The 21,435-nt window shown below is 51.7% G+C and overlaps 1 protein-coding gene across 10 annotated transcripts in view; it reads left to right on the top strand.

The window, feature by feature from the left end:
* The window catches only part of Egg (SET domain bifurcated histone lysine methyltransferase eggless), a 206,926-nt gene that overhangs the window by 128,583 nt on the left and 56,908 nt on the right, over window positions 1-21,435 (top strand). For 8 of the 10 annotated variants that reach the window (XM_077703715.1, XM_077703710.1, XM_077703713.1 and 5 more), the window contains exon 2: window positions 4,286-4,414. The exons of the other annotated variants lie outside the window; for them this stretch is intronic. In XM_077703715.1, coding sequence (XP_077559841.1) covers window positions 4,305-4,414 — 110 coding nt within the window. In that variant the 5' untranslated portion in view covers window positions 4,286-4,304. The remainder of the gene's footprint in view (window positions 1-4,285; window positions 4,415-21,435) is intronic. 10 annotated transcript variants of the gene reach the window in all.

Genomic DNA, 21,435 nt, shown 5'->3' on the forward strand with positions numbered 1-21,435 from the left:
CACTCTTGTGGAATCTTAATTATCATAGACAATGCAAACTCAAAGCAGATGCCTATTCGTATTTAATTCACAAAGGTTTTTGTCCGAAACAACAACTTAAGGCACTCCAACAAAAAACAGGCGACAAAAACATACTTGTTGCAATTAATACATTTAACAATGGTATCTCAGCGTAACCGAGAAACAAAATAGAAAAGGTGGCATATTAAATCCCATCACGTAGCTAAGCTACAGCTCGTACGCATTCACGGTCAAAAAGTGCGAAAATTCTGCTTCTTGTATTTGGCAACTTGATCACAATTTGGGCGAATACGCTTGCGCCCGACATGGACTTGGGACACACGGCTCGACATATATGCTTTCACGAAATGCAGCGCGCGCCGTCGCGTGGCTTGCGTTTCGCCCCGTGCATACTGTCCATGGCGTTAATAACTGCTGGCGTAATCTACGAGAAATAAACAAGGAGTTATCGCCCCCTGTCGCAGACACTGGTGCGATAACGTGGGTAGCACAGACACAGGAGGGACTAAACGGTAGAACGGTACTTCACGCTCAAGGCCAAACGCCCGCACAGGATGACGACGACAGCTTCGTATCACACAGCGTACTGCAGTAACTGCAGCGGCGGCTGCTTACCGGCAACGCGAGCGCTCACAAAGCAGAAGAAAAAACACCGTAGCGATTGTCATTACCGAGCATGTTAAGAACACTGCACACAACACGCAAACAAGGAATACGACTGAACGGCACTAAAAATCGTCGTCAGAGAGCCCGACGACGCCGACGGTTTGACGCGAACAGCGGAGGCGGCCATTTTGGTAGAAGTCCGGAAGCGCGGAAGAACATGTTTTGTGATTTCTGCCGTGAGCGCGGCGTGGAGGCGGTCTACCGCGACGTCACGTTGATACGGCGACACCATTGGCTGGAAGGGGGTCCTTTGATGAGGAAAAGCCGCACTTTTCTTGAGTTGTATCCGAGTATAGCAGCGCGACGCTGTCGCCACCTACATGTCGAGCTCGCGGCGAATACTATCTAGCGCTGCACGTTTTCTTTTTTCTCTTTCGACACCTCGTGGTGGGTTCGTACGTGCATACAGAAATGACTTTCTAAGAAAAGGGGCAAACATGTTTGAGGCTGACCACGCTGCGAGCACACGGCTGCCAGTGAGGGGGTAACGAAAGTGGAAACACAAAACCAAGAAAAGGGGTGCTTCGAACACTGCAGATTAGTCACGGGAACGTGCGCCTGCTAACGTGACGCTCATGTGAAAGGTAGGGGTGACGGGTCAGTGCGGGAGGGACCGCAGGACCAGGATATTTTGTGCACGAGTTCTCCGAAACCCAATCTTTCTTGGGGGCGTGCCTAACTGCCATTTTTATTTCGCCGTGTCGGCCACTTGGGGGACCGGTACTGGAAAAAAGTCCATTCAGCGCAAAGGACAAACAGGACGCCGGGTATTGCTGTGAGACCCGTCGTCGATATTTCCCCGGTCGAGCACCAAAGGACCAAAGCCTGCCGTCTGCCCTGTGCCTTCCCTCATCGACGTTCGACGACCCCGTGTGTCGACAATGACGCCGCGGCGAACTATGCTGCCTATGCTGCCCCTTTCAGCGATTTCGTGGCACCTCAAGCAACAACCGGCCAGTGGAGGCGCTCACAAAAGCATCGCTCGGCGCCTCGCACGGCAAGCTTTTGCGACGTGCCTCACATCGCTGTCATGCCCTTTGTGGCGCGTGTGACGACGCTGGAGATGTCTTCAACAAGCCAGTAGCCACCCGACGAAGATTAGGAGAGGGGAACGCAGACGTCTTCCCGGCGCTTCAACATCGAAAGGACAAAGGGGCTTCGACACCAGGCGGATTGCCTCGGCGGGGGAAACCTAAGGCTCACCTGTGCAAGATATAGGTGTGTCTCTCGGTGTGTGAGCGCGCGTGCGTGGGCATCACACTCAACGCCAGGAATTCTGATGTTGGTGCGTTCCTGACCACAGTAGAAAGGTAGGGAAAAAGGGGATGGATCCTAGTTGTTTGTTTAACCTCTCGCGCGCAGGAGCGCACTGCCTGTTCTCTAAGATCGATTTGTAAATACTTGTATAAAGTTGTTTCTTTCTCCTTCAACTTCGTCCTCATGACGGCCCCAGCACGACACCAACCACGGTCCACTTCGACCACGGTACCCCGGCTCGCAACACTACGCATGCCCATGTAGCGGTCTGCTTCGAAGCGTTGAGGCAGTGGTCTCCTGCACCGCGAGGGCAAAGATATATATTGTGCCATATCTTTCATACTCATACTTATAACGTTTACAGCTGAAATTTAAAAATCGCAAATATGGTACTTTGTTACGTCAGTGTGCACAATTAGTAACCGCTGCGCTAACCTGCTACAGTCCATTAGAACCTTATAGGCCTAAGGTAAAATTGTTCGTTCGACGCCGTGTTTCGAGTAAAGCGAAGGGTAGGGTGTTGGCTTTTCACTCTGGTTTGCAAGTTCTCTGTTGTGCGTATACTAATGTTTGGCTGTGCGCGCCTTTTATATTTTGCGGGGTCTGTTTCAGGTCCCCTTTAAACTAGTTCTGTGGCCAAGCGCGCTGTGTAGTGCCATCTGATTTGTGGACATGTGTCGTTCCCCAATTGTCACGTGCTCTCGTTCCGCGTGTTCTGTGATCTTCTTCTGTATTGCTCTCTTTTAGAGGCGAAGCACCTTAGGTCCTGGCTCTGTCCGGGGCTTGGCGTCCGTGTACACAGTGTTGCGCATGCGCGAGGAGCATTGGATTGGATTAAATTGAATTGTATCTGATTGGATTGCATTAGAATTGTATACACTGTACACACGCGTTGTCACTCATTTACATGCGCGAGTGGGCAACGACACGGGTGATTTACGGTAAGAACGATCCCCAGTGCTTCGCCCACTCGCCATGATTCACTTCGTGGAGATGCGCGATTTTTTTTCTTCGCAATTTCAATGGCTGCGTAACCGCACTTCTGATGTACGTTCTTCCTGCTTTGTTCCCTGCTCAGTCGCTTTTTTCGCCCTCCCGTCATTTTGCATTTGTGACACTCTTGCTCCTGCGTTCGCCCTAAACTTCGTTCAACAACATTGATGGCCAGCCCGAGAAAACGCAAAACAGTTCAGCACAATATAGCACACATAAAACCGCTTCTTGAACTGTGAACGACGCAAACACGAGTATGAACACTGCAGCATGGTCTGAACAGTCGCCTCATTTTTTTTTCATTCCGTACGTACCGAAACGCGACAACATAGACGTAAAAAGGTGAATCGGAAAATGGGGATTACATAAGAGGAGGCACAAACCGCAACACAACCGCCGAGCCAGAGCGAGCTAGCGGCTCGAACGCAACGCAGAGAATGGCCTGCGACGCTTCGGTTGACTGATATGGTTGTTGAACGTGAGATACCCTGTTTGCCGTCCCCGATTCGTTTTTGTTTTAAAATTTGTCTAGATTTTACATCAAGTTTTAGTGTTAAGTACAGTCACCTAAACGGTCGCTGTGTTTACATGGTGCTTTCCTCTTAACGGGAATGCATGAGTCGCCTTAGCAACGGAAGTTCTCTGCTGAGCAGGAGCTGGTCTGTCTCCCACCGCTGTTGGGTGTATGGGGGTAGGTGCGTGTGATAGTATACGTATTCTGCTGGATAATTGCTGGGGGATTTTGAAGGGAGTATAGTGGCGATATGAGTAACAGCGTTTGATTCTCCCGCGTGCGAAACAGCGGACGCAATGGTGTAACTAGTGTCACTAGATAAGATGCACAGTACAGTCACTGAGGCATGCAAGTGAGCAATGGCGGCCATTTTGGTGTTTACCAGTGTTGCCAGATTGCCGCTTTTGCGGCCTCATCGCTAACTTTGACGAAGTCATTTGTAAACACTGCTGAAAACACAGCAACACGGCATCTTGGGAAAACACCTCTGCAGCTGAAATGCTGCGAAGCGCGTTATCTCTTTCTATGCGTTCGGAACGATGCCAGTCGCGCGCAGCCGCAAAGCAGGGAGGACAAGCTGAGACTACCACAGTTGACCGGCAGGAAACGCATAAACAACAAAATGGCCGCACCCATGAACCGTCGCACTGTAAACAAATGTCACGTGATGCGAACCGACCAATGATCACGGCGGCGGCACGGAACAATACGAGAAAAGAGTGCCGATACTCTGTAACCTTATCTAGGGACACAAAGTGTAACGTTGAGTGCGCACTGGGGTGTGACAGCGTCGTGAATTTTGCTTAGCACGAGTGCCTTGTTTGCTCTGCGCAGGTTGATATAACCATCGACCATGCCAAATCAGACGTCTCCGGACGGCAGCCCGGAAGCAGGGACTTCCAGCCCTGTAACTTGCGAAGAACCGCGTCTGTGGTCTAGAAAAGACTCCATTCTCGCCCAGAGGTAAGCCGATTGGAGGCAAGGGGGAGGTGCGCTTCGTGCAACATGACGCCGAAGTTAAAGTTGCCAGCGTGGTCTCTACGTGCGCAATAGCAGTTCGTATAAGCGAGGAAGGACGAGCTAGTTGGTCTGGCATGCTTAAACTAACTACTTTAGTTCATTTGGCTAAAGGCCGGTTAGTATATAGGTGTACCACATGTGGAAATAACGATTAAAAAAAAATCAGGCACCCATTCGTCTAACGACGACGAGTCGAGCGGAGTCCCCTGCTCGCGCAAAGGCTTAAAAAAAATCTCCAGCGCTACTGCTAAAGTTGGAATGAAAAACACTTTGCTCCGGAGAGGTCACCGCGGCCGCCGCATTCTCTAGAAGTCATTATGGATAATTGGAGACGTGGCCACGAGTGTGCCAATCCTTACCGCGACGACTTGCAGATTTCGCCACCTCTGCCTTAAGTCAATGACGAAGAGATGGTGGAAGTTTGCAATGCTAAGGATGCCTTTCCATCCACTACTCGCCGCGAAGAAGACGAAGACCTTTTCGATGCATACGACGACGATTACTAGCACCGCAACTATGCAAATAAACAATGATACTGAAACTCGACTAAGTGCGCGGCAATGCTCTCCTGGAACAGCTTAGCCATTCAAGTCTTGCGCGTGAGTGCAAGCTTCCGTGAATGTTTTTCCACGTGTCGGAGTAAACTCTGCCGGCCCTGCTCAACTCGTCTGACCTAGCGTCACTAAATAAAGGCTTTTAGAGTATCGGCACTCTTTTCTCTCATTGTTATGTGCCGCCAGGATTTTCATTGGTCGGTCGGCCCCACGTGATATTGGTTTACATATGGGCGCAGCCATTTTGTTTCTCAGGGCCTCTCCCCTCTCTCTATCTCTGCTGCACGGACGCTAGAGCGGCCGGTCGCACCCTGCCCGTCGCACCCTGCCCGTCGAGAGATGGCAACACTGCAAGCCAAAAACAAAATGGCTCGTAGACGCTCCCGGACGCACGAAGTGGCGGTACTCTTAAGCGTAGCTTATTTAGCGACGCTAGTCTGACCTAAGTGACGGCGTTATTTCATGCGGACTACGGTGAGATTGGGGAAAGAGGGGCGTAGGTGGGAAGGGGGGGGGGGGGGGGGCTGAACCTGTGAAGGGGTAAAGAAAAAAAAACTGCGCCTGTTTTGCGATAGCAGTTATAATGCTCGCTATCACAGTCTGTGCGGGGGTGAATTTGTAATCTTGGAGTGCCTGCTTTCACACATGTCAACCCTGACTGTTTGGAAGTTCGCGATTTTTTAGCGTAAGCTGCACTGGCCGAGGTTGAGCAGTTTCGCGTGCACCTTGAAGGGCCGTGCTGCGCAAGCGCGAGGAGCATTCGATTGGATTGGAGTAAATTAAATTGTATTGGAAATACAATCCAATTGGGTGTGCGCATTCCAGACGAGTGACGTCGTAGCCGCGGCAGACGCACTGGCGGCGGCGCGTGCCCAGCTGTGCGCCTCCATTGCGCAGTAGCCAAGTCTGACGCTGCGCCGGAGCCGCTGGATAGCCGTTTCGCGTGGCTCCTGGCGAGCCGTGCTGCGCATGCGCGAGGAGCAGTGACTGGACTGGAAATAGTTTTAGCAGCAGTAAGCATGATAATCAGCTAATCCTAGACAACCACGAAACCTAAGAATAACCAGCTGAACCTTAGCTCACGCTACGCATATGCTGGCATAGCCGAGCTAAGCCACTGCTAATTTTTAAATGCAGAGCATTTCTTTAACTCACGATGTCACCCGGCGTTGTCGGCGTGCCTCGGCGTCCGCAACAGCCGTTCCAGGTGCGCCCTCTCCCCCACTCCTCCTCTCCCGCATCACGCTACCCTCCTCGCTCTCAACAATAGGTCCGCACCCCTCCCCCTACACTATATAAAAAAATAATACTTACCGGCGCCTGGTTTCGATCCCACGACCCTGCGGGCGGAACGCAAGGTACATGGTGCTCTACCCACTGCGCCACAAAGCCGACACAGAATGGAAGGCTACGAACGCGCCTTATATCCTTGACTCATTCAAACTACGTCAAGAAGCTGCTGATACAACGCATTCACTACCACCAACTCCCCAAACACTAAACGTTAACGCAATACACCCACCCCCAATGCGACGCATTTACTCGAGTCCCCCTCGCGGGGAGATGGGCCCTTTTTTGAAAGAGGGGAAAGCCCCGTTCCGCAAAAAAAAAAGACCGTCGTCGTTGTCCGCTACAGAAAATAACCACCGGTAAATGGTTAAAAAAACAAAAAAAAGAAAACATTTGGGTCCTCAAGGGGCTTGAGCACCGTGTGTTGCCACTGCGCTGACTCAGCACGTTGCCAGCGGTGGAAGGAAAGTTAAAGCAGCGCGAGACAAGTGAACGTGACGGTGCGTGAGCAGAGCAGGTGCAGCCCAGCGGCGCAGAACTCTGGGGAAGCTGCAGCGCGTGTCAGCAGTCTGCTTGTCGCGCCGACAGACGAAGAACGAACGCGAAGGAAGCGACGCAAATCCGATGTAGCGGTAAGGAAGTAAGTAGATCGGCATTGCCAGGCGTTCGTCTTCGATGCGCGTGAGCAGAATTAAGTGCCGAGACGAATTTTTCGGTCTTTGCCGTCGCAGCGGCGACCGCGGTGCAGCGACGAAGCGACGCCTAATCACCGAAGTCGACCGCCGCGCGCGTCTTCCCCCTCTACGACGCGTTTCCCGTCTAGCCCACCCATGACGCACTATCGCACTGTCACGTGACCGCAGCCTCCCGAGCCTTCACCGAAAGCGCCGCTCCGCCGAAACCCCTCGCGACGTCACAAACCACGCCCCGTGGAGGGTCAATGATCCACCGGAGGCGCTCGCCGTAGTCTACGTGAAATCAACAACACCGCAGCTATCGCTCGCGGATCATGCGTTTTCCGTGCATTAAAAGAAAAAAAAACGCGGGAAAAAGCAGCAAGGGGTAGCTTTCGAAGGCAGTAAATAGCTTCCCCAGCCTGCGGCTGTAGTCGCGCCGTGGAGCCGCCCTATCGCTGTTTACTGCCTCATTGTACGAAGGACCAGCGATGATTAGGTACCTGGCGATATCGTTACTTCATCACACGGTGTACTTCACCTTATGGTGTTGATACCGGTAAACTCATGGTGTCGATACCGGCAAAAATGTCGTTTTCGAGTCCTTGTGAGCACATCTGACAAAGGCGCGGGGAAGCGTTCCGAACAGCGGGAGCGCACTGTTTCTTGGTTACTCGCTAGCAGGCTGACAAATTGAAAGGTGGGCGCTATATTCTATGCATTTTATGCTAGGCAACGACATCCGCATGTTTTTTGCAAAGTGGTGGTAAAATGCCAGGTGGTCGTCGGCGGACCGCGCAGAGTTTGGCTCATCGATTTCCACGATCTCCGCGCCGCTGGCGCACCCTGGCGAGCGGCGCACCCCGTCAGAAGCTTACACGAAACTAAGGCGCTGCCGATTTATTTTTGTACCGGTGGTGTGACCGTGTGACCTTGCAGTGGACGGTCTCTCACTCGCCGGTTTAGCTCCACTCTAAATAGGCGTTTCGCCTGTAACCTTCGCCTGGAATCGCTTAGAGGGTTTACATGCGATAGCATTTATGCAACTCTTTATAGGAATTCTTCCAACTGCCGTGCGTTCGTTAACCACCTAGCAACGGCAGTCCATAAAATAAGCAACCCTGTCGAAAAAGGCAACAAGAAAAATCTCTGTATATTGCCGCATTTTTGCGTGTCGTGTTGTCGTATCGTGACTCTGATGTTCTGTCGTGTGTCGTATTGCCATCCTGTTTTTTTTTTTTTTTTTGTAAATTTCGTCGTGCCGAATTCCTGTCTTCTCGTGATCCTGATGTCCCATCACTTGTTGCACATGGTTTGAATGTTATTCGCAATTGTGAAGAGTATCGTAAATGGCAGTTCTGTTGTGACTACATGAATATTTGTCGTTGAGAAAATTGATTTTGTCGTTACGACAGAAATGTGTGTCGTAACAACAGATGGCTTTGTTGTAACAACAGGGCTTCTGTTGTCCCAACAAAGTTTTTTGTCGTGCGATAGGAATTCTTGCTGGTTTTTGCGGTATTCCTGTTGTGATTTTAGACTGGGAAGATACAAGTTTGTGCCTTCTCTTTTGAATAGGCTTTTTAAATCTAAATATTATCGCTGCCTTATGCGTACTTGAAAGCATTAAAATGTTTTCTTAATATAAGTGCGATCGCTGAGGTATGCGTCTTTAAAAACACTAAAATGTTTTGAGGGAGCTACACAATACATCGCTCAAGGTAAAAAACTAAATTCGGGAGCGCTTACGTTATCATTGCATGAACGAAACGGGAATGGCCCTTCAATGTTAGTTTGAACCAAAACCACTGGCACAACATTATCGCATAGCCCACCTGCCATCCCAAAATTGTTCCAAACAACGCATGGCTTAAACCGAGAACAATGTGGAATACAAGTTTCAAACAAAGAGCGATGGGCAAGTTCGTTTGATACGCTGAAAATAAATGGGCGCAAAAAAAAAAAAAAAAAAAGAGGAAGACACACAGACGCCTTGTACGACCGCAAGTTGCAAGTGAAGTTTACTCTGCAAAATAGGTGCGTACGAACAGGACAACGCATGCGCAGTGTATGCGCAGCTTTCAAACACACAACCGCTCGCCAACGCGCGCGTTGTGAGACGATAAGATGCATGCGTTGCACGTCAACTCATGACAGTACGGACCACGACGACGAGACTTCGAGGGGGATCGGCTTGTTTTGTGGGTGTGATGCAGTGCGAGTTACATTCCAGTTTCTGCGTGCCTGTTTGTCCAGACGGTTGTGATGGGCGTACAGCGAAAGCTTTGCCCTGCTTCTAATCGTCGACGCGTCGATGAAGACAATCACGACAGTTTGGCTTCCCAGCCTATCCCTTTCGTCGCAGAAAACGGCGATGGGATGGTTGTTTGGCTCGTCCACGTCTAGATGAAGTCTGCGTTTTTAATGTTAGGCCGGCTTCAGACTGTTGTCGCAACTGCCGTAATAACTTTAAAGAATGACGTCATTTCACGTCCCAGCCAACCGAAATGCGTTACACGCCGTCTTTTTACGTCCATAGGTTACGATATGGCTTTTGCGTCGGTAGTCTTTAGAAGGCAGTTATGTGGGTCGTCGTTCTGTGGATTTTTCTGCTAACAAACATGTAAAGTGGTGATGTGTGTCGTGCCCAGGCCCCTTTGAAGTGCAGTGGCGTTACTAACCCAAACCATGTGATTGAGAAAAAAAAAAAAAAAACGAATGGAAATGAACTAGATGTTCGATATTTTTTCTCCATTGCGGCGCTTCCCGCATAATAGATGACGGTTGCTTTTGGAGGAGCTATTGACCGTGTGGGGCTGATACTCGCTATGCCTCTTGTTTCCGGGCAACAAATATGGGTTACGTAAAAAGGGAGATTTATTAGAGAGTTTTAGCATAGCGGCTCCCGTACGCTACGCTAAGGTTAGCGGGTAGCGGGACCGGACTGCGCATGCGCGCGCAGGAAGTGCGAGGAGGCTGCCCCTCAGAGGAGGGAAAGAGCGGGCATGGCGAAGGCAGGCCGCGCGGAACTGATCCACCCCACTGTGACGAATTTGCTCTCCCCAGTCGCGCCCCGCCAGGATTGTAAGAAGTCGTGTTTGGAAATTCGGCTTATCATGTGCACCCTTTTCTTCCATTTCGCGTTCACCTTTTTTCTTCTGGAAGATAACCCTATAACCCGCAGCCGGTGCACAGTGAACGCTTTTAGCCTTGGCCAATCCCCCCTTGTGGGTGCGTCCAACTCGTCGAGGACGTCATCATCATTATCGTGGCTTGCTAGTGTACGCTCGGGAGGTTCAGCGCCGCGTACTTTTATCCGAGCCGGGTTAGCACCGTTTTGGAAGAGCGTTCAGTCTTCGGGCGGTGCCACCCTCTTGCCTGCACGTCCTGGATATCCCATGGCCATTTGCCAAGTTGGGCGTGTGTGCGTCGTTGTGAGAAGGACCGTATGTAAAGGCACGTCGTTCCTCCCCGAAATGCTACCTCGTGCAATACTGCTTTGTGGTGGTCTTAAGCACTTCCATTTCTTTTTGAAGTTTTGAAGGCCGGTATTCAGCCGCCCTTTGTGACCCCGCTTTGATTCCGCGTGCCGTTTCTGATTATTATTATTAGTAGTAGTTGTTGTAGGATCCCGGAGCTAACTAAACACGGAATTCGTGCCAATGTTAGACAAATCGCTGCGGAATTTGTCTGAATGCTAGACGACGCCGTAGCACTGGAAACTGCTCGGCCAACCTCTGCGCGCGCTCGGAAGCGCTTGCGCGGAAGAAAGTAGTGCGGCGGTCTGGGGAGGAGGCGAAGCCCGACAAGTGGCTCACACTAAACATGGCCGCCGTTGAGTTGCGTTGGCTGCCCGCGGGGCGAGGTTCGTAGACCTGCAGAGGTGTCTTCGCTCTGCGTTCGAGTCTGCTCGCCGGCGTTTTGGTCTGATAGCGCGTTCTTGTTTAGGGGCCACCAGCGCCTCTGTTGCCAACGGCAAGAGGCGCCAGTGCTGTTTCGTAAAAAGGTCACGCCAGCCTGCAGCGGCTGCCGTGAGAGCAGCAAAAACATCCGCGCTGGCCGGTGACGCAGGATCCCGAGGCGACGCCCGCGACGCCATCTCTCGACGGTGAGCCAAACTCCTGGAGCAAACCGGCTGCTGCTCTGTGGGGTTTTTCCTCTCCCCGCTTCGCGTTGTAGGGCGTACCGCTAGCGGTAACTTTCGGGGCGCACGTAATGCAAGGAGCTATTTTGTGCGTAGAATAACTTGATTAATTTACGGTTGCGTCGTGTACTAAACGGCGACAGCTCTGATAAATACAGCTTTCGCTACCGGACACCGTTCGTGGAAGCTTTGCGGCACTGTGACGTCAAAAACCGGAAGACCCGTTTATCTAGCTCGGTAAATTACTGATACAAAGCACTGATATACGGGCTTGGAATTTGTTCGAGTGTCCTCTTACTAATGCAAAATGGCTATTTATTAAACCAGGTGACTTTAATTAGTGCAGCGAGGAAATACCACTGGCGTCCCCATATTTGTGACGTCACATGAAATCGGGAAGGGTAAGATCAAATATGTTTCGTTTTGTGGTTTATTTCCAAGCAAATGCGACGCACCACTGGACAAGCGTTTGGTGAGCTGTGTAATGGTGGAACCGCTAGTTTACCTTGGCTTAACTTTAGTGTCTGTATTCAAGTTAGTCTGCACCGTTTTCTTTTTCTTGTTCAGTTTGTCTTGGGATATATCCCTTAACGTTGGATGCGTTCTTTTTTTTTTTTTCTTGTTCAGTGCTGTCTGGTTATTTGTTCCTTAAAATGGGTCGGTCCTTTTTCAGTTATGTTAGAGCCACTAAGTCAGCTACGCTAAGTTTAGTATGTTTTGTAATCGTTTCCTTTATATGTTAGTGATAACTGGCAAGTTATCACTGGCTCGGTGGCAAATTTATCAACGCATCTATGGAGCACCAAGTAAAGCATTTGATGTGGCAATGAGCGTGCTTTAGCGTATAAGGCATGTGTCATGCGGTGTGTCCCAGATATCATGCGCCGACAACATCTGGTCTCTGCTACAGAACTAAGGCAACAGTTCGTATTTAACAAACGTGAGCGTCGTCAGGGTGTGTGGGTTTGGACTTGCTCAGCAATTGCGTTTCTGTGTCAAATGTGGTTGATGATGAAGACAAAACTGCTAGGGGGCTGTCATTTACGCACCCGTTTGTAGTCCCCTCGTAACTCATGTTGTGTGCCGGAATTGTACGGTCGCGGGGACATGTCTCGTTTGATTATTTTTGGTGCTGTGACCGCATCTTAGTTTTTGAACCTCAGCTCTATATTTCACTCCGCAAGTAGCAGAATACAGCATGCTGCGTCTGCTCTGTTTTAACGCTGAGAAAGAAAAAGAAAACAAGCTTTTTTCGAAATTTATCGATGAATGTCGACAGCATTTGAATCAGTGGGTTGCTTCCTAAACACTTTCAGCCGCTGTTCATAGAAGCGTGGCAGAGTTGGCTCTGGTTTAGGGCGTGTACCGTACCGATACTCGCGTGGTTTCACATTTAGTCCCTGGAGAAAAAGGAGAGATATGAGCGAGGGGGACGGCTGTTGGCTACGGCTAAGGAGCCCTCTAGACTTCTTGCAGTCACATAGGAAGCTTTAACCTGGAGTTCACAGCAGTTAACAAACGCCAATGAGCTAGGGCACGGCAGAAGACACCATCGCCACGGCCGCTGGATGAAAGGCGCACTGACGTGCGCTCTATCCAGCGGCCGTGCCAGCGCCGTCCAGAGCGAGGTTTTTTACATGTTTGTCCAACCACGGCCACTCGATCTTCCCCCTTCTTGGCTCGATCACGGCCAATCGACCTCCCCTAAATGGGCGATCCAACATACGCTCGCCCACATTTTGCACCCGTTGCCGCCCTACTAACCGTCCCAACCGGTAACAGACGGAGACTAGGGTGCTTTAGGTAAATCACTGCCGAAGCGCCCTTTAAACCGAATACCGACTTGCCTCGATCCCTTCTCGCAAGTCTTTTCCTCCAACACGTGCCCGTGCCTTTTCGTTTACCCCAAAGCAACTACAAGGCGCAAATATACCTGTAACAGCCACTGAAAAAAAAAAAAAAAGCAGTAAAAGAGGGCCGAGGATTAATGAGTACTCAGTGAAGCGTGTGTGGTTCATTCGCTTTAGGGAGAGCGAGTCATTCCGTGGTGGTCCTTTCTCACAAAGCGTCGCGCAAGGATCTTTCTCTTTGTGTACTCCCGTTAGCTTGTTTTCCTTGTTTCATTTCTTGCTGCAATTTTCCCGGACTCCTTGATTTCGTCTATGCAATTTTTATGTTATTTTATGTTTACGTTATGTTATTCTCATGCCCCTCCTGGTGTTGTCTCCTCTCCAAAACCATCATGCTTCATCGTGCAAACTGTATTTAATTTGTTGCGTACGCTTTTCGATCTCCTGCACTTTTGCATTCAAGTCGCTCTTGTGGCATTCTGCTGTAACAAAAGGAAGTAGGATGAATCATTCTCGAAGGACTCGGTAGAAAAAGCTGTCGCCTGTTACGTTTCAACCATGATGGAAGATCTTCGAGTTCCTTGAGCTGTCGTGTAATAAACGGGGAGCTTTCACTCGTGTATGTGTATTTTTAATATGTGCCCGTACAGTATATTTCTTCCCTTTTTGCAGAGCTATTAAAGGAAGGCGTATTTCTTTGGCTGGGCAAAAACGTTAAAATGTTGAAGGGCGAAAGTCTCGGTTCCCTTTGTTTTGTTAAACGCGTGAGGTACAAAAAAAAAAATTCCCCCGCACCTCCCCGAAGGGAATCGTGCAGAAATGCGAATGCATTGGGTGCACCGATGAGTGTGTTGCGAGTAATGGCGTAAATAATGACGAGAGTGTGAACGTAATCATTTATTCATCAGCACCTGTTTGTGTTATCGTTGTACCTGACGGCCACAATCACTGCCTTGTGATCGCTAAAGTGCACGGTCAAAGGGTCTTTCAGAAGCATACGCGCGTCACAGTTTCGCGTAAAGACCAGATCAATGCAACTCCCGTGAATGGTAGTGGGGCACGTATCGAAGCCGGCAGAGAGACAATGCATAGAGTGCCTGGTCTGCATGTACACGACCAGCCACTCGCCACTCTTCTTGCGCACGTCAACGTTGAAGTTGCCAGCCAAGACTATGGGGTCAGAGGGTTTGGAGCGCACGCGCACACTTTCCATAGCCGCGTCCAGCTGCGCGGCAACGGCGTCTCGAGCGAGGTTGGGCGCGAGGTACACGGTCACCACAAAGACTCCGTCTCCGGTGTAGGCAAGGGTGTACAAGTCCTTGTACGGAGACGTGTCTCAACCGGGCACGTGGCAACGGCGTGCGATATCAAGTTCCCATACACGTTCCCATACACGTCAAGTTCCCATACACGAGTATAAACGCGCCTTTAAGGCGCGTTTATACTCCGACGTGTCGTAGGCGCGCGCACGCGCGCGGCACGGTTACGCTACGTCGGCGAATGCCGGTCCCTCTACACTCCGACGTCAGATAACCGCCGGCGTGTCGGACGGAGTTCGGCGCGGTTCCGCGGCACGGGCGTCGGGATAGGACATGTCTCTATTCCACGCGGGAAACGTCGGGCTGCGTCGGGCCGCCGGCGGCTCCGTATCCCGCCATGCACCTCGCCAACCCGTCCGGACCACCCGTACAGCGCCAGCGCGCGTCCGTTTGCTCGACGGTTCTCTCGGCGCGCTCTTTTTGGTTGTGCCCGACCGCTCGACAAGTGCGCAATGGAAGCTTCGAACCATAGCGACGTCTCCAATGCCGTGGTGGAGTCCCTTATCGAAGCCATACGGCGGCACCCCTGTGTTTATGACAAAACGGATTGGCTACCGCGACTATAGCTCCATTCGATTCAGACGGGATTCCCTGCAACGCCTGCACCGTTGCACAGTGCGCTGCACCAAAGCGCTCGATTCGCCGCTGCAGGAATGGTGCCTTGCACCGCGTCGTTCGTGCTGCAGCGGTGCCGCCGCGGTGCAGAGAACCGCTGCACCTGCTACGGAGGAGGTGCAGCGATTCGGTGCCGTGAGCGTTGGGGCGTAGCGGGTTGGCAGGCGGCTACGGGCGGTTGCGGCGACCGTGTGGAAATGTCCGTCGAGCTCGAAGATACGCAGGACGAACTTAGTGTCGCCGCTGATGAGTACGACGCAACCCAGATGGCCGTAAACATCCAGTTGTAGAGGACGACAGCCGAGGATGATTAGCAGACGACTATGCCTGCACCTCGCTCGATTGTAAACACGCAGGGGCGCTACTGACGGTGCAACCGTGATGCACGGCACCGCGGAACCACGCTGCTGCACTGCACCGGCACCACAGAACTTCCTCTGTAACGGTGCCGTGCACCCCTTCTGAATCGAATGGAGCTTACATGTGGCGTTGGTCAAATATTTCGCGGATATACATCGACCGCTTCCGCTTACGCCGCAGCCGACGAACCAGTAATGCCAGGGCCAATTTATGGCACGCAGGGTACGCCCAAGCCATGGTCAGGACACAAGTAAGCGAAAATACACGGACAGACAGAAAAAAGACACGGAGAAAGGTTCAAACAATGGAACTCAAGGCGCACTGTTGCAAAAGCGCGGCACACGGCCGGGTTAACGGAGGCACAAAAAAAAAAAAAAAATGCGCGCCTCTGTTCTAGGCCGAGCGTTTCGCGCATTCCACGACAGCTGGCGCACTAATCGCAAAACCATCTGCGCATGCGCCAGCCGGAAGCTACGCTGGCTGCGCTACGTCGGCAAAGCTGGAGTGTACACTGGTAGAAATCAGCGTTGCCAGATGGTGAAATACGGCACCAGATTGTGAAAATCTGGTGCAATTGGGGGGCTGCTGGTGTTGAGGTACCAATACGGCTACACCAGACAATATCTGGTGAAAACTGGTGAAAAAAGCGTGTTGTTTCTCTAAACTAGACTGTTTTATTTCTTGAATGAAAGCTTTTTCAGCATATAAACATTAAAAGCCGCTGGACTGTCTGAGCATGCGTGTTCTAATGTGCTTGATAAGTATATTGGGTTTTCACTATACTGCTTGAAAGTAACGAAAGCTCAAATGGTGCATTTTGTATTTCAAATACACCACAATGAACCACAACCTCCGAATTTTTTAACGGAGGGCGTGCACCCACAAGCGTCCTGAGGTTCCCTCTCTAAATGGTTACAGCTACATAAGTTTTGTATGGCATGTTTATTATAATAAAATAGTGCAATGTTAAATCCTCACATACTAACTAAAGAGAAATTTACGTTGTACCAGGTCTTGTGTTTAAATATAAGTGAAAAAGCATAGCGACAACTGAATTGGATGCGCAGTAACCTGCTCTGCGAGCGTGCCCATAGAACATGGAATAAGGGTTCCTTAGACAGGTACTGCGATGTATATGAATACGAAGTAATATTTCACTTCTTTTGAAACTACTTTGCCAATTTAATAATATAGGTAACTGAGTAACACTCTTCGATTTTTAATTATGAGATGATCAAATCACCCCCTGGGTAGGCTGGATGGATTGCCATAAGCAACCAAAACGCCATATCAAAAGGCTGTGTTTTTGAGAATTGTATGCACAGAAGACGTGAAAGATCCAAAACAATGTAATAGTGGCTGTATTTAGTGCTGGTGAAATCTGGTGAAATTTGGGCCAGGAGATGGTGTCGATGGGTATTTTCAATCTGGCAACGCTGGTAGAAATTTCTGCTGGCGTAGTCTAGCAGACGTGACGTCGCCGACCGCACGGCCGCGCGCCCGTGCGCCGGGAAAGTCGGAGTATATTCGCGGCTTAACACCGCAGTACTCGCCGTCCTTGCCGCTTCGAGCAAACTAGTACAGCTCGCTTCAAGCGCATGCGTTCGGCATTGAGCGCGGAGAGAACACCTGCGGGCGCACGCCGACGGAGCACGACAACTCCCGACTAATAAATGCATTCGCATTTACGACGACGACGACGACGAAGGCAGAACTACGAGGCGCGCGCTCATGTGCGCTCGCGCTGGAGGAATGCAGGCGCACGCCGCTCGATGGACGCAAGACAACCCCCGGCTAATAAATGCATTCGCATTAAAAAAAAATCGTTGATGAGGTTCACAGAATCGCACAGAAAATCGGAGTGGGAGGCACGGGGCGGGAAGCGTGAGCCCGGGATCGCGCGATAGAAAAGGAAAACAGTGGTGTGGGGGGAGGGTCGGTGGTGGGTACCGAGGAAGGGGAGTCAGCACGCGCCGGGAAAGGGCAGGGTAGGCCGCTGCTACACGTTAATGGAGAATTTTAGCATATCGGCAAGCGTATTCTGCGCTAGGCGGGTTGCGGGATCCGACTACGCATGCGCGCACGGTCACGGCCAGGGGGGCCACACCTCACCGGAACGAATGCGCGGGCTGGGCCGCTCGCTCCGCGGAACGAACGTGCACCTGCCTAGTCGGGTACCCGCCCACGTAGCGTATCGTGCGCTAGCCGCTGTGCTAAAACTGCCTAATGGGAGAGTTTTATTGCGAATGCCATTGAGAGAACAGGAGCAGTGGCGTCGTGCAGTGAGGGGTATGGGGCGGAACACTTGGGAGCACGCGGGAGCAGTGCCACTGCACCTGCCATTGGAATGCGGCACGCTCCCGGAGAGGAGGTGGGAGAGGAAAAAACTGGCGAGGGGAGAAAACGGTCCCGAGCCGACTGTCGCGGTTTGTGCCGCTGAGATGGGCATGCACGATAGCACTTATCAGGTTAAATAAGGGCGATCCGGCCACATTACTTGTAGTAGTAGCAATATGAGGCCCGTCTGCAAGATCGGCGAGTGAGGAACAGGCGGTATCACTACGACGGCCTCTCAAATACGAAAAAAGAAGTAACAGCCAGCCGTATTGAGAGGTTGTATTTTGCACAAATGCGCCATCACTCGGGGTGTAGTAGGGGTTAAACTGCCGGCTACTTGTTCTTGCAGTCGCTGCTTCGAATCTCCCCGGCGCCGTTCTTTTTTTTTGTTTGTTTGTTTTGTTTTTCCTCTTCTGCCTCAAGCGTTTTTGAGTACTTATAACGAATATTTCGGTAGAAGATACGCCCCCGCCCCACGCAGAATCGTTAAATAACGTACAACCAAAGTGGGAAGCTCCTTCACTGGGTTTGTTTACTGAACGGCACCGTGAGAGCAACCCATGGCGACGCGGCGGCGTCGCCATGGGTTGCTCTCACGGTGCCGGTAAGCAAAGCCGGGCAAACCGCGTGCGGCGGTAGGAAGTACTCGCATGCTTGTAGGGCTCGCTGTCCATTCCGCGAAGTTGCAAATGCACGATGGACACTGCCGCGCTCTCCGGGCCGCGCTGCGACAATTCGCGGGACCAAAGAAACACACACACGCACACGCACGCACGCACGCACGCACGCAAAAAGCAGAGGATATGACGTTAAATGTCATGTGAATTTCTTCGTACTGTGCTTACTCCTCTTTTCAAGCGGGAGCAGATCGGACTGCTCCCGAGTCCCCACTAGAGCACTGCACGGGCCCGGGCCGGCCCGAAAGCTCGGGCCCGACCCGGCCCGCGGGCCGGGCCGGGCCGCCCGAAGTCGATTTTCGGTGGGCCCGGGCCGGGCCCGGACTCAATGCCGCGGGCCCGGGCCGGGCTCCGGCTCGACGCCGTGGGCCCGGGCCGGGTTCGGGCTTGAATTCGTAGGCCCGACGTGATTCATAAGCCCGAATTAATAGGTCCGACGTGAAGTATAGGAAAGAGCATCAAAATGAATGTTCTTGGTTTATTTTTGCGCGCTTCTTGCTGTTAGTTCTACGCATTGTTTTAAAAACCTGTTTTGCTAGGTCTGATGGTCACTGTACTGCAATTTTAATGACATTTTTGTACTGCATCAAGATTTTATATTTTGGTGTATAACATGCCAAAGATACGATTACAGGGAATGCCCAAGAGGGGAAGGAAATCATTCAGATATCCTGGAGCTGTGCACCTATGTCTATGTATGTAAGCGTGCGTTTTAGATGTCGCACCACTCAAAATGCGGCTGCCGTGGCCGGGAGTCAAACACTCGTGCCAGAGAAACACCACCGCGTAACAACCACTGCAGGTGAAGTATTTCAACGCGCGTACATACTTGTTGATTCAAATGTGTATCAAAAAAATTCAGCAATACCAACTTGTGTCCGAGACAACCACGTGAAGTTGCCAAGAGTCTGGTAATGGAAGGTGATGGTGCCTCTTGTCTACGAATACGAGCTATTATTACGCCGATGTGGCGTGAACTGCAGACGGTGAAAGCTAAACTACGTGCAATTTTAAGCCCTCATTTTTTGCGTTCAGTTCATGACGTGCTTGTACAGACTAGATGCTCCGTCTGATCGCCCGGAATATAATAAACAAACTTTCTTCACTGTCAAAGACCGGGCCTGGTCACACACGCGCAGGCCCTCCCTAGGCCAAAAAATAAATTACCGTGCCGTGCCAGGCCTGGGCTTGAGATGGCAGGCCCGGGCTGGGCTCAGGCCAGGCTCACTTATGAATGCTCGGGCCCGGACCGGGCTCGGGCTTCGCGAAGCGGGCTCCGACCGGGCTTGGCCCTTAAAATCAGGCCCGTGCAGTGCTCTAGTCCCGACTGCTCTCGCAGCAGCGAAAGTGATCTTGCTCTACCACTGGATGACAGTGCTCCTACTTCTGTTCGACCACTGAAACACGCCTGCTCAGGAGAGAGCACTTTCAGAGTGCTTTTGAGTGCTCCTGCTCTCCCAATGGAATAGAATCACGCTAAGGAGGTGGGTTACCACGGCCAGACTGCGCATGCGCGCGCGGAGAGTGCGAGGAGGTTGCCCCCTCCGCTGAGGGGCAACATGGCAACAGAGGGAATGCATGGCGAAAGCCGGCCCGCGGAACTAATCCACCCACCGAAACGAATTTGCACGTGTCCAGTCGGGCCGCGCTACCCGTCGCCGTAGCGTTAGCGAACGGTACCCGCTATGCTAAAATTCTCTCATACCACGTGCGATACCGGCGTGGACGAACATGAGATGAAGAAAATTCGTAGGGAGTGGTGGCTGGAGGGTAAGGGAATGTTGGTTATGAGTGAGGGTAGTGAGGGGGATAGGGGAGATATGAGGGAAAAAGGATGGTGACACAATGAAGGAAAGACGACGAGGAGTGGTGTTTGAGGAGCAGGAATAGGATGCTTATCCTGCTGAGGACACCCGACCCACATGGGAATGCCCCAAACCCCCGACCCAATCCGCCTCTTTCACAACCCCACTGCGCATGCGCAATCCCCTAGCGGCCAAGTCCCTAAGCAGTCCAGTAGGGGCAGCAGACGACATTCCCCACAGCTCCCGCACAAGCGGGAAGGGGTCGTGGTTGTATTTACATCGTTTGATTTTTTGCGTGCGCTCGTTGTGCGCGGAACAATGCCCACAACTTGTGCTGCGTTCCGCTGTAACTCGGAGTGCCGAAAAGGGAACGGTGCCGGCTTCTATCGCTTCCCGTCGGCCGCACGCGATCGGCTACGGCGGCTTGCGTCGCTCGCGTCGGCTCGGGTGATGGGAACTGTAGGCTTAGCATCCTGGCGGATATTTGATCGCTGCTATCTGTGCAACAGCGAATGACAATCCGCAACACAACTTTTCACTACACTATCATACCCTTTCTCGCATGTGGAACTCTAAGTTATAACTGCCGTTTGAGCGATCGGTGACCAAGACATCTGCGTAGCCTGTTTCGATGCTTCCGCGCAGGTATCGCCATCTCTCGGCTGCTCGGCGCACCGCGCGCCGCGGCGAGCGGTCAGCGTAGGCTTGCATCGCGGCAGATATATCTGATCGCCGCTTTTAAAATAAGCCCTGACAACAATCCCTAGCACAATTTTTCACCACACTAACACCTACTTTCTCGCATGTGGAACTTTTTAGCGATCAGATTGATTCAGAAGAGCAGCGACAAGCGCGGTTGCTACCGTGGTCTGCGCCGGTTCGAGCCGCTGAGTGTGCCGAGCTGGCAGGCGCGGCCGGCGTGTGCGCGGACTGTTTCCGATGGCAGAAAACGCTTCACGATTGCTTGCTTTATCCATTTCTTGCGAACAAACGCGCAGAATCTACAAATTCAGCTCAGCGATCGTCGTAGTTGACCATGGTGCAAAAACTGTGGGCGGAGCGACGCCGACGACGCATCTCATGCGCGCATCGGGCCGTCTCAAATTCACGCGTACAACTAGTGGCGACAGTCGTAACGATCAGTCGCATGCGAATCGCGTGTACCAATCGTACATGTGTCCAGCGCTTAAAGGCATTTTGCGAACTGCCGGCCTTTGTTGAACTGGCGATCGCACTTCATGGCAGACGACTCCAAGTACTGCTCGAGCTGCCACTCGGACGGCACACGGATCTGTCCGAGATTTCTCTGCCAGCCCTCATTCAGTGATAAGAAGCCGCC

The sequence above is a fragment of the Haemaphysalis longicornis genome, unplaced genomic scaffold (assembly GCF_048455015.1).
Source record: "Haemaphysalis longicornis isolate Haplotype H1 unplaced genomic scaffold, Haemaphysalis longicornis Haplotype H1 scaffold_3, whole genome shotgun sequence".
Taxonomy (NCBI): domain Eukaryota; kingdom Metazoa; phylum Arthropoda; class Arachnida; order Ixodida; family Ixodidae; genus Haemaphysalis; species Haemaphysalis longicornis.